The 12,241-nt window shown below is 46.7% G+C and overlaps 1 protein-coding gene and 1 long non-coding RNA gene across 2 annotated transcripts; both read left to right on the top strand.

Annotated features, from left to right (window-relative positions):
* The first annotated feature begins 1,256 nt into the window (after positions 1-1,256).
* On the top strand, positions 1,257-3,374 carry LOC117438060 (uncharacterized). The gene is made up of 2 exons (XR_004550629.1): positions 1,257-1,408; positions 2,351-3,374. It is a non-coding gene; the product is annotated as an uncharacterized lncRNA (long non-coding RNA).
* A 2,354-nt stretch (positions 3,375-5,728) lies between these two features.
* On the top strand, positions 5,729-12,241 carry LOC117438059 (N66 matrix protein-like). The gene is made up of 2 exons (XM_034073450.1): positions 5,729-5,754; positions 11,038-12,241. The coding sequence occupies exon 2, from the start codon at positions 11,056-11,058 to the stop codon at positions 11,800-11,802; it is 747 nt and encodes a 248-aa protein (XP_033929341.1). The 5' UTR covers positions 5,729-5,754; positions 11,038-11,055; the 3' UTR covers positions 11,803-12,241.

Here is a 12,241-nt window from a genome sequence, read left to right on the forward strand (position 1 = left end):
GAGAATTTCACAGGGATGCATGTCAGTTTGAGATGTTTCCATGAAAAATCATGACATATGCACATTGTGAAAACTTGTATTTACTCTAACAATCACATCTGTGTGGCCAGCAGTTTCTGCGCCTTGTCAGAGGGACTCCATAGTGTTGCCTTCCATCTCCAAAGCTTTCCCACAACACAACAGGATCCATCAGTAAACAAGCTATATTGCTTCTCAAATTCTGACAGTTCACTGTAGACAGGGTCTTCTTCAGCACGTGTCACTTCCTCCTCTGGTGACATTCCAAAATTTTAGCCCTCTGGCCAGTCCCTGATAACTTCCAGGATTTCTGGATGACTGGGATTTCCTCTTCAGCCTCATTGCATAACCACTGAGTCGCACTTACTCCAGCTAGTACTGGTTGCATGATGTGAAGAGGAGACGTTCTCTCTGAACATCCGGTCTAGCATGGGCAGCCTGTGTGCCAGGAGGTGCTGTGCTTCAGTGCCAATCATTCCCAAAGTAGCTGGAAGCTCTTTGTAGGCAGCCAGGATTTCTTTGCCATTTGAAGCAGAGCGGGTTTCAGATATTTTGTGTCTCTTACTCTAAAAATAAATGGGTTGACCTTCAGTCTTTCCTGGTGGTTTTTAACAGAAGACTCAGGCAAGATCCAGGCAGGACCATTCTTTACTTTCCGTGGTTCAGGGCACGTTTGTCACGTCTTGGCCGTTGTTGGCTGGCCCAAGGGCTACTACATGAACTAAGTCTCGTTTAATTTGCTCAAAGCCTTGTTGTTGATCAGGGCCCCATTTGAAGTCATCCTCTTCCCGGGTCCTGTGATAGAGAGGGCTTTTAACCAGACTGTAATTTGGGATGTGCGTTCTCCAAAACCACACAGCACCTGACAAAGCTGCATTTCTTTCTTCTCGGTTGGGGAAGACATAGAAGATGTTGGTGAAGATCTCGTTCGTGACACCTGTGTGGGTCTGGCAACATTCATCTTGCCATTTTTAATTCCCCCAAACTGGATCTGCTGTGCAGGTCCCTTGACCTTAAACTGGAATGCGTCAAATTACCCTTTATCCAAATCAAGTTTAATCCCGAGGGGGATTGTTTCCAGGCTGTATCATCAGTTCTTTGTTCTCCTTGCACCAGCAGAAATACGTGCATCAGGAATACAAGCTTGCAGGCAGAAGTCATAGTGTGGCGTTTAACACCTCGGTGGCCGCATTCCATAAAGAATTATAATGTAAGCCAGTAATTTCAGAGTTGGAGGTTGAGCAGGTCTGGATTATTAAAAATGCGTTTCCATACCTCTGAGGTGTCTCACTTCCGGAAACACGGACACTGAAATCGTATAAAAGGATCGAATCCGTAGTGTTCCGCACAGCATTTGACTTTCCTTTGCTACCTGCTGGTGCTGCGTTGGGTAAGTCTGTCTTGGCTTGCTGGGAAGTCATGTATTGCTTAGTGTCCTCTAATTCTTAAATGCTACCTGCAGAATCAAGCTTAGAAGACGGGTGGGTTCTGCTCGTCAAGATTTGTGTATGTTACTTACCAAGCAGCTGAGGCTAAGGCAGATGGATATTCCTTCCATGTTCTACCAGTCTTTATTTGCTGTGTGCTTTGCCTTTGCTGTGCTTTCTCCATCAAGATGTGCCTCAGGGTAGCTAGAAGGAGACTTAACTCTCTCTTTCCCCAAGGACAATCTACTTCAGCCCTGAAATTAATGGGTTTGAGAAAGATGAAAAATCAAGGCTTTGGACTGCAAAGGGGAAAAGTGGGAGGGAGGAGAAAAAGTGGATCTTGCAGGCTGCAAGGGTAAGCAATGCATGGAAGGAAATCTGCATGAGGAGAGCTCGAAGGACATCTGTGGGAGAGGTGGGAAAGCTGCTGCACTGTACGCGTCAGCTTCTTTCCTTGTGGCGGTTTTGCGGCACGATGCCATCCTTCATGTCGTCTAGCTGGGGACCTGTGTGTAGACAAGGCGCTGTCACAAACCCAGTAGTCTCCTGTGTGGGTGGAATTTGGGAAGTCATGTCATAGAGCTAATCCCAAACCCAGGGACGCTGTGAATATGTGAGTACTGCCGTGATTTCAGACCCTGCCATACAATCTACCTGAGTCCAGACAGCATCACCTTTCTTTCTTCTTAGGAAAAGAAGTTGTTTGAACTGTACATGCAGCCAGTAGCTAAATGACTAAGTGCATTTTTGTAGGCTTAGTGCTTTGCTATGGATTTCAGGCTGTTTTTCGCGGATTTAATTTAGGATTCTTGTGGAAAAAGCCTAGTTAATCTAGGGGTATAAAAGACCTTGTGAAAGCTGAATGTCTTTGTTTTCCTCAAAGTATATTCCTTTCCTGATTTCAGATAATACGCATCCCAAAGATGAGTTTCCAAGATTGTTGTGAGCACAGACAGCCCTTCTTTCTGTCTCCCAACATCCAGCTGGGGAATACTTCCTTACGAAGATTTGAAGATGGCATAAGAAATCTGGCTAACACCCCTCTAGTGGCTCCATATCTGTATTCACTTAGAAATGGTGGGAATCCTCAGGGCAACCCCATTAACTTCAACCAGGGCAATCTTGCTATGTCCCAGAATCGCAGGTGTGTGGATCCCTGCAGCAATGATGTGACCAGGGGCAACACCATTTACTTGAACCTGGGCACTATTGATGTGTCCCAGTGTCCTGGGAGGAGCGTGAATGCCTGCAGTGGAGCTGGGAGCAAAGGCAACACCATTTACTTGAACCTGGGCATTATTGATGTGTCCCAGAATGCCGGGAGGGGCGTGAATCAATGCTGTGGAGGTGGGAGCAATGGCAACACCGATTTCTTGAACCTGGGCAATTTTGATGTGTCCCAGAATGCCGGGAGGTTTATGAATCCATGCAGTGGAGCTGAGAGCGATGGCAACACCATTTTCTTGAACCTGGGTCTCATTGATGTCTGATGAAGGAACTGTGCTGCTCCATGAGGGCCTGCATGTGGGGGCTCCCATGGTGACAGCCTCAAGGTGACCCTACTCTGCAGTGCCATTGTCTGGTGGAGTCTCCAAAGCCTAAGGAATGAAAACGGTTTGCTGATCCCTACGCTTACCAACATCTTTCTCCAAACATCGCTTTCCTAATGTATTTCCTGCCCTAGGAAAAGGAAATTCTTCAATGGTTCTTCTCATGCTTGGCATAATTTCTACTGTATTTAATCGAAGAACGATGCCTTTCCTTGTAACTTGTACCTAAATGACTTTGTGCCTCCAGGGTGTAGCCTGGGAGATGTATTCTGTAATTCCTCTTTGTACTGATGTGGCTGGAGGAATTTGCCCATCTGTTCTTCTTTACCATCTTGTTCCTCTTCTTGTGACAAGCAATAATAAAAAAGTGAGCACAGCATCAGCTGTCTGCAAGTGTTTCCTTCACTGTAGCGTTCCCGCAGACTCACCCTTTCTCTTTGAATATGTTCCTGAATCCCTGCTGTCTGTGAGGTGGTAGCTTCTGATCAAACTTTGGGGAAGGTGTAGGGCAATAGCCTTGGGAGAGATCTGGGACTCATGTGGGATATTCCAGATGACTGCTGGGAGAGCGGGTGCTCTATGGCACGAGGAAGCTCTGCTCTGTCATGCTGTTGAAAGGATTTGGAATGCGAAAAGCATTTCCCAAAGTGCTTCCTAGAAGCTTCATTCTTCATGAAGAACTCACGTTCAGGAATAAAGAGGTGGCTAGTGCCGTATTTTGGTTCCTTCCATCCCCAAAAGTAACGATCTCACAACTCCATCAACTAGTCCCTGGGGCATGGTGTAGCCAAGCTCCTTGTTTTCATGGGAGCCTCACAGGCTTCTCCATTCAGCCTCCTGGCATCTCAGCTATGCAAAGGTTTCCAAAGGGGAGGGATGGATTGTCAGTCTGGAGACCTGCCCCACCTGGAGCCTGCCCATAGAGATGGATCAAACCCTCACATCTTCCTCGAGGCGTTCTGGAAGGTACTGAGGAGCAAGAAGTCGAGTCTATCGGGGATGCAGGCTTTAAGACTGAAATGCGCCAACATTCAAGAGAGTGGGGTGGGAAGGTCTCAGCGTGCTGAGCATCTGCGAAGAATCCTTCATTTCTGTGAAAATACTTTCTCACCAAAATGTGGTTAGTGGACTCTCTGGGATGCTACACATAAGCAGAAAGAACTCCCTGCTTCCCACTGGTGCTTGGTGCCACTTCACTTAGGAAAAACAACAGCTCACTTTGGGGACTCTTAGGTAGAGGAAAGAAATCAGGATGTATGATTCTTTCAAATAAAAGTTTCCTGTGGTTGGAGAATAGTGGGATTTTTCCTTGCAGAAATAAAAATGAACAGCCAAAAGGAGTACGTGTCTTGAGAATTTCACAGGGATGCATGTCAGTTTGAGATGTTTCCATGAAAAATCATGACATATGCACATTGTGAAAACTTGTATTTACTCTAACAATCACATCTGTGTGGCCAGCAGTTTCTGCGCCTTGTCAGAGGGACTCCATAGTGTTGCCTTCCATCTCCAAAGCTTTCCCACAACACAACAGGATCCATCAGTAAACAAGCTATATTGCTTCTCAAATTCTGACAGTTCACTGTAGACAGGGTCTTCTTCAGCACGTGTCACTTCCTCCTCTGGTGACATTCCAAAATTTTAGCCCTCTGGCCAGTCCCTGATAACTTCCAGGATTTCTGGATGACTGGGATTTCCTCTTCAGCCTCATTGCATAACCACTGAGTCGCACTTACTCCAGCTAGTACTGGTTGCATGATGTGAAGAGGAGACGTTCTCTCTGAACATCCGGTCTAGCATGGGCAGCCTGTGTGCCAGGAGGTGCTGTGCTTCAGTGCCAATCATTCCCAAAGTAGCTGGAAGCTCTTTGTAGGCAGCCAGGATTTCTTTGCCATTTGAAGCAGAGCGGGTTTCAGATATTTTGTGTCTCTTACTCTAAAAATAAATGGGTTGACCTTCAGTCTTTCCTGGTGGTTTTTAACAGAAGACTCAGGCAAGATCCAGGCAGGACCATTCTTTACTTTCCGTGGTTCAGGGCACGTTTGTCACGTCTTGGCCGTTGTTGGCTGGCCCAAGGGCTACTACATGAACTAAGTCTCGTTTAATTTGCTCAAAGCCTTGTTGTTGATCAGGGCCCCATTTGAAGTCATCCTCTTCCCGGGTCCTGTGATAGAGAGGGCTTTTAACCAGACTGTAATTTGGGATGTGCGTTCTCCAAAACCACACAGCACCTGACAAAGCTGCATTTCTTTCTTCTCGGTTGGGGAAGACATAGAAGATGTTGGTGAAGATCTCGTTCGTGACACCTGTGTGGGTCTGGCAACATTCATCTTGCCATTTTTAATTCCCCCAAACTGGATCTGCTGTGCAGGTCCCTTGACCTTAAACTGGAATGCGTCAAATTACCCTTTATCCAAATCAAGTTTAATCCCGAGGGGGATTGTTTCCAGGCTGTATCATCAGTTCTTTGTTCTCCTTGCACCAGCAGAAATACGTGCATCAGGAATACAAGCTTGCAGGCAGAAGTCATAGTGTGGCGTTTAACACCTCGGTGGCCGCATTCCATAAAGAATTATAATGTAAGCCAGTAATTTCAGAGTTGGAGGTTGAGCAGGTCTGGATTATTAAAAATGCGTTTCCATACCTCTGAGGTGTCTCACTTCCGGAAACACGGACACTGAAATCGTATAAAAGGATCGAATCCGTAGTGTTCCGCACAGCATTTGACTTTCCTTTGCTACCTGCTGGTGCTGCGTTGGGTAAGTCTGTCTTGGCTTGCTGGGAAGTCATGTATTGCTTAGTGTTCTCTTAAATGCTACCTGCAGAATCAAGCTTAGAAGACGGGTGGGTTCTGCTCGTCAAGATTTGTGTATGTTACTTACCAAGCAGCTGAGGCTAAGGCAGATGGATATTCCTTCCATGTTCTACCAGTCTTTATTTGCTGTGTGCTTTGCCTTTGCTGTGCTTTCTCCATCAAGATGTGCCTCAGGGTAGCTAGAAGGAGACTTAACTCTCTCTTTCCCCAAGGACAATCTACTTCAGCCCTGAAATTAATGGGTTTGAGAAAGATGAAAAATCAAGGCTTTGGACTGCAAAGGGGAAAAGTGGGAGGGAGGAGAAAAAGTGGATCTTGCAGGCTGCAAGGGTAAGCAATGCATGGAAGGAAATCTGCATGAGGAGAGCTCGAAGGACATCTGTGGGAGAGGTGGGAAAGCTGCTGCACTGTACGCGTCAGCTGCTTTCCTTGTGACGGTTTTGCGGCACAATGCCATCCTTCATGTCGTCTAGCTGAGGACATGTGTGTAGACAAGGCGCTGTCACAAACCCAGTAGTCTCCTGTGTGGGTGGAATTTGGGAAGTCATGTCATAGAGCTAATCCCTAACCCAGGGACGCTGTGAATATGTGAGTACTGCCGTGATTTCAGACCCTGCCATACAATCTACCTGAGTCCAGACAGCATCACCTTTCTTTCTTCTTAGGAAAAGAAGTTGTTTGAACTGTACATGCAGCCAGTAGCTAAATGACTAAGTGCATTTTTGTAGGCTTAGTGTTTTGCTATGGATTTCAGGCTGTTTTTCGCGGATTTAGTTTAGGATTCTTGTGGAAAAAGCCTGGTTACTCTAGGGGTATAAAAGACCTTGTGAAAGCTGAATGTCTTTGTTTTCCTCAAAGTATATTCCTTTCCTGATTTCAGATAATACGCATCCCAAAGATGAGTTTCCAAGATTGTTGTGAGCACAGACAGCCCTTCTTTCTGTCTCCCAACACCCAGCTGGGGAATTCTTCCTTACGAAGATTTGAAGATGGCATAAGAAATCTGGCTAACACCCCTCTAGTGGCTCCATATCTGTATTCACTTAGAAATGGTGGGAATCCTCAGGGCAACCCCATTAACTTCAACCAGGGCAATCTTGCTATGTCCCAGAATCGCAGGTGTGTGGATCCCTGCAGCAATGATGTGACCAGGGGCAACACCATTTACTTGAACCTGGGCACTATTGATGTGTCCCAGTGTCCTGGGAGGAGCGTGAATGCCTGCAGTGGAGCTGGGAGCAAAGGCAACACCATTTACTTGAACCTGGGCATTATTGATGTGTCCCAGAATGCCGGGAGGGGCGTGAATCAATGCTGTGGAGGTGGGAGCAATGGCAACACCGATTTCTTGAACCTGGGCAATTTTGATGTGTCCCAGAATGCCGGGAGGTGTATGAATCCATGCAGTGGAGCTGAGAGCGATGGCAACACCATTTTCTTGAACCTGGGTCTCATTGATGTCTGATGAAGGAACTGTGCTGCTCCATGAGGGCCTGCATGTGGGGGCTCCCATGGTGACAGCCTCAAGGTGACCCTACTCTGCAGTGCCATTGTCTGGTGGAGTCTCCAAAGCCTAAGGAATGAAAACGGTTTGCTGATCCCTACGCTTACCAACATCTTTCTCCAAACATCGCTTTCCTAATGTATTTCCTGCCCTTGGAAAAGGAAATTCTCCAATGGTTCTTCTCATGCTTGGCATAATTTCTACTGTATTTAATCGAAGAACGATGCCTTTCCTTGTAACTTGTACCTAAATGACTTTGTGCCCCCAGGGTGTAGCCTGGGAGATGTATTCTGTAATTCCTCTTTGTACTGATGTGGCTGGAGGAATTTGCCCATCTGTTCTTCTTTACCATCTTGTTCCTCTTCTTGTGACAAGCAATAATAAAAAAAGTGAGCACAGCATCAGCTGTCTGCAAGTGTTTCCTTCACTGTAGCGTTCCCGCAGACTCACCCTTTCTCTTTGAATATGTTCCTGAATCCCTGCTGTCTGTGAGGTGGTAGCTTCTGATCAAACTTCGGGGAAGGTGTAGGGCAATAGCCTTGGGAGAGATCCGGGACTCATGTGGGATATTCCAGATGACTGCTGGGAGAGCGGGTGCTCTATGGCACGAGGAAGCACAGCTCTGCCATGCTGTTGAAAGGATTTGGAATGCGAAAAGCATTTCCCAAAGTGCTTCCTAGAAGCTTCATTCTTCATGAAGAACTCACGTTCAGGAATAAAGAGGTGGCTAGTGCCATATTTTGGTTCCTTCCATCCCCAAAAGTAACGATCTCACAACTCGATCAACTAGTCCCTGGGGCATGGAGTAGCCAAGCTCCTTGTTTTCATGGGAGCCTCACAGGCTTCTCCATTCAGCCTCCTGGCATCTCAGCTATGCAAAGGTTTCCAAAGGGGAGGGATGGATTGTCAGTCTGGAGACCTGCCCCACCTGGAGCCTGCCCATAGAGATGGATCAAACCCTCACATCTTCCTCGAGGCGTTCTGGAAGGTACTGAGGAGCAAGAAGTCGAGTCTATCGGGGATGCAGGCATTAAGACTGAAATGCGCCAACATGCAAGAGAGTGGGGTGGGAAGGTCTCAGCGTGCTGAGCATCTGCGAAGAATCCTTCATTTCTGTGAAAATACTTTCTCACCAAAATGTGGTTAGTGGACTCTCTGGGATGCTACACATAAGCAGAAAGAACTCCCTGCTTGCCACTGGTGCTTGGTGCCACTTCACTTAGGAAAAACAACAGCTCACTTTGGGGACTCTTAGGTAGAGGAAAGAAATCAGGATGTATGATTCTTTCAAATAAAAGTTTCCTGTGGTTGGAGAATAGAGGGATTTTTCCTTGCAGAAATAAAAATGAACAGCCAAAAGGAGTACGTGTCTTGAGAGTTTCACAGGGATGCATGTCAGTTTGAGATGTTTCCATGAAAAATCATGACATATGCACATTGTGAAAACTTGTATTTACTCTAACAATCACATCTGCGTGGCCAGCAGTTTCTGCGCCTTGTCAGAGGGACTCCATAGTGTTGCCTTCCATCTCCAAAGCTTTCCCACAACACAACAGGATCCATCAGTAAACAAGCTATATTGCTTCTCAAATTCTGACAGTTCACTGTAGACAGGGTCTTCTTCAGCACGTGCCACTTCCTCCTCTGGTGACATTCCAAAATTTTAGCCCTCTGGCCAGTCCCTGATAACTTCCAGCATTTCTGGATGACTGGGATTTCCTCTTCAGCCTCATTGCATAACCACTGAGTCGCACTTACTCCAGCTAGTACTGGTTGCATGATGTGAAGAGGAGACGTTCTCTCTGAACATCCGGTCTAGCATGGGCAGCCTGTGTGCCAGGAGGTGCTGTGCTTCAGTGCCAATCATTCCCAAAGTAGCTGGAAGCTCTTTGTAGGCAGCCAGGATTACCTTGCCATTTGAAGCAGAGCGGGTTTCAGATATTTTGTGTCTCTTACTCTAAAAATAAATGGGTTGACCTTCAGTCTTTCCTGGTGGTTTTTAACAGAAGACTCAGGCAAGATCCAGGCAGGACCATTCTTTACTTTCTGTGGTTCAGGGCACGTTTGTCACGTCTTGGCCGTTGTTGGCTGGCCCAAGGGCAACTACATGAACTAAGTCTCGTTTAATTTGCTCAAAGCCTTGTTGTTGATCAGGGCCCCATTTGAAGTCGTCCTCTTCCCGGGTCCTGTGATAGAGAGGGCTTTTAACCAGACTGTAATTTGGGATGTGCGTTCTCCCAAACCACACAGCACCTGACAAAGCTGCATTTCTTTCTTCTCAGTTGGGGAAGACATAGAAGATGTTGGTGAAGATCTCGTTCCTGACACCTGTGCGGGTCTGGCAACATTCATCTTGCCATTTTTAATTCCCCCAAACTGGATCTGCTGTGCAGGTCCCTTGACCTTAAACTGGAATGCGTCAAATTACCCTTTATCCAAATCAAGTTTAATCCCGAGGGGGATTGTTTCCAGGCTGTATCATCAGTTCTTTGTTCTCCTTGCACCAGCAGAAATACGTGCATCAGGAATACAAGCTTGCAGGCAGCAGTCATAGTGTGGCGTTTAACACCTCGGTGGCCGCATTCCATAAAGAATTATAATGTAAGCCAGTAATTTCAGAGTTGGAGGTTGAGCAGGTCTGGATTATTAAAAATGCGTTTCCATACCTCTGAGGTGTCTCACTTCCGGAAACACGGACACTGAAATCGTATAAAAGGATCGAATCCGTAGTGTTCCGCACAGCATTTGACTTTCCTTTGCTACTTGCTACTGCTGCGTTGGGTAAGTCTGTCTTGGCTTGCTGGGAAGTCATGTATTGCTTAGTGTTCTTTAATTGTTAAATCCTACCTGCAGAATCAAGCTTAGAAGATGGGTGGGTTCTGCTCGTCAAGATTTGTGTATGTTACTTACCAAGCAGCTGAGGCTAAGGCAGATGGATATTCCTTCCATGTTCTACCAGTCTTTATTTGCTGTGTGCTTTGCCTTTGCTGTGCTTTCTCCATCAAGATGTGCCTCAGGGTAGCTAGAAGGAGACTTAACTCTCTCTTTCCCCAAGGACAATCTACTTCAGCCCTGAAATTAATGGGTTTGAGAAAGATGAAAAATCAAGGCTTTGGACTGCAAAGGGGAAAAGTGGGAGGGAGGAGAAAAAGTGGATCTTGCAGGCTGCAAGGGTAAGCAATGCATGGAAGGAAATCTGCATGAGGAGAGCTCGAAGGACATCTGTGGGAGAGGTGGGAAAGTTGCTGCACTGTACGCGTCAGCTTCTTTCCTTGTGGCAGTTTTGCGGCACGATGCCATCCTTCATGTCGTCTAGCTGGGGACCTGTGTGTAGACAAGGCGCTGTCACAAACCCAGTAGTCTCCTGTGTGGGTGGAATTTGGGAAGTCATGTCATAGAGCTAATCCCAAACCCAGGGACGCTGTGAATATGTGAGTACTGCCGTGATTTCAGACCCTGCCATACAATCTACCTGAGTCCAGACAGCATCACCTTTCTTTCTTCTTTGGAAAAGAAGTTGTTTGAACTGTACATGCAGCCAGTAGCTAAATGACTGAGTGCATTTTTGTAGGCTTAGTGCTTTGCTATGGATTTCAGGCTGTTTTTCGCGGATTTAGTTTAGGATTCTTGTGGAAAAAGCCTAGTTACTCTAGGGGTATAAAAGACCTTGTGAAAGCTGAATGTCTTTGTTTTCCTCAAAGTATATTCCTTTCCTGATTTCAGATAATACGCATCCCAAAGATGAGTTTCCAAGATTGTTGTGAGCACAGACAGCCCTTCTTTCTGTCTCCCAACACCCAGCTGGGGAATTCTTCCTTACGAAGACTTGAAGATGGCTTAAGAAATCTGGCTAACACCCCTCTAGTGGCTCCATATCTGTATTCACTTAGAAATGGTGGGAATCCTCAGGGCAACCCCATTAACTTCAACCAGGGCAATCTTGCTATGTCCCAGAATCGCAGGTGTGTGGATCCCTGCAGCAATGATGTGACCAGGGGCAACACCATTTACTTGAACCTGGGCACTATTGATGTGTCCCAGTGTCCTGGGAGGAGCGTGAATGCCTGCAGTGGAGCTGGGAGCAAAGGCAACACCATTTACTTGAACCTGGGCACTATTGATGTGTCCCAGAATGCCGGGAGGGGCGTGAATGCCTGCAGTGGAGCTGGGAGCACTGGCAACACCATTTTCTTGAACCTGGGCACTATTGATGTGTCCCAGAATGCCGGGAGGTGCGTGAATCAATGCAGTGGAGCTGGGAGCAATGGCAACACCATTTTCTTGAACCTTGGCACTATTGATGTGTCCCAGAATGCCGGGAGGGGCGTGAATCAATGCTGTGGAGGTGGGAGCAATGGCAACACCAATTTCTTGAACCTGGGCACTACTGATGTGTCCCAGAATGCCGGGAGGTTTATGAATCCATGCAGTGGAGCTGAGAGCGATGGCAACACCATTTTCTTGAACCTGGGTCTCATTGATGTCTGATGAAGGAACTGTGCTGCTCCATGAGGGCCTGCATGTGGGGGCTCCCATGGTGACAGCCTCAAGGTGACCCTACTCTGCAGTGCCATTGTCTGGTGGAGTCTCCAAAGCCTAAGGAATGAAAACGGTTTGCTGATCCCTACGCTTACCAACATCTTTCTCCAAACATCGCTTTCCTAATGTATTTCCTGCCCTAGGAAAAGGAAATTCTTCAATGGTTCTTCTCATGCTTGGCATAATTTCTACTGTATTTAATCAAAGAACAATGCCTTTCCTTGTAACTTGTACCTAAATGACTTTGTGCCCCCAGGGTGTAGCCTGGGAGATGTATTCTGTAATTCCTCTTTGTACTGATGTGGCTGGAGGAATTTGCCCATCTGTTCTTCTTTACCATCTTGTTCCTCTTCTTGTGACAAGCAATAATAAAAAAGTGAGTATGGCA

This window comes from Melopsittacus undulatus (assembly GCF_012275295.1).
Source record: "Melopsittacus undulatus isolate bMelUnd1 chromosome 20 unlocalized genomic scaffold, bMelUnd1.mat.Z SUPER_20_unloc_1, whole genome shotgun sequence".
NCBI classification, from domain to species: Eukaryota; Metazoa; Chordata; class Aves; order Psittaciformes; family Psittaculidae; genus Melopsittacus; species Melopsittacus undulatus.

What these genes read in the sequence shown, in the direction of transcription:
- LOC117438059 (XM_034073450.1), top strand. Translation starts at nt 11,056, where the DNA reads ATGAGTTTCCAAGATTGTTGTGAGCACAGACAGCCCTTCTTTCTGTCT.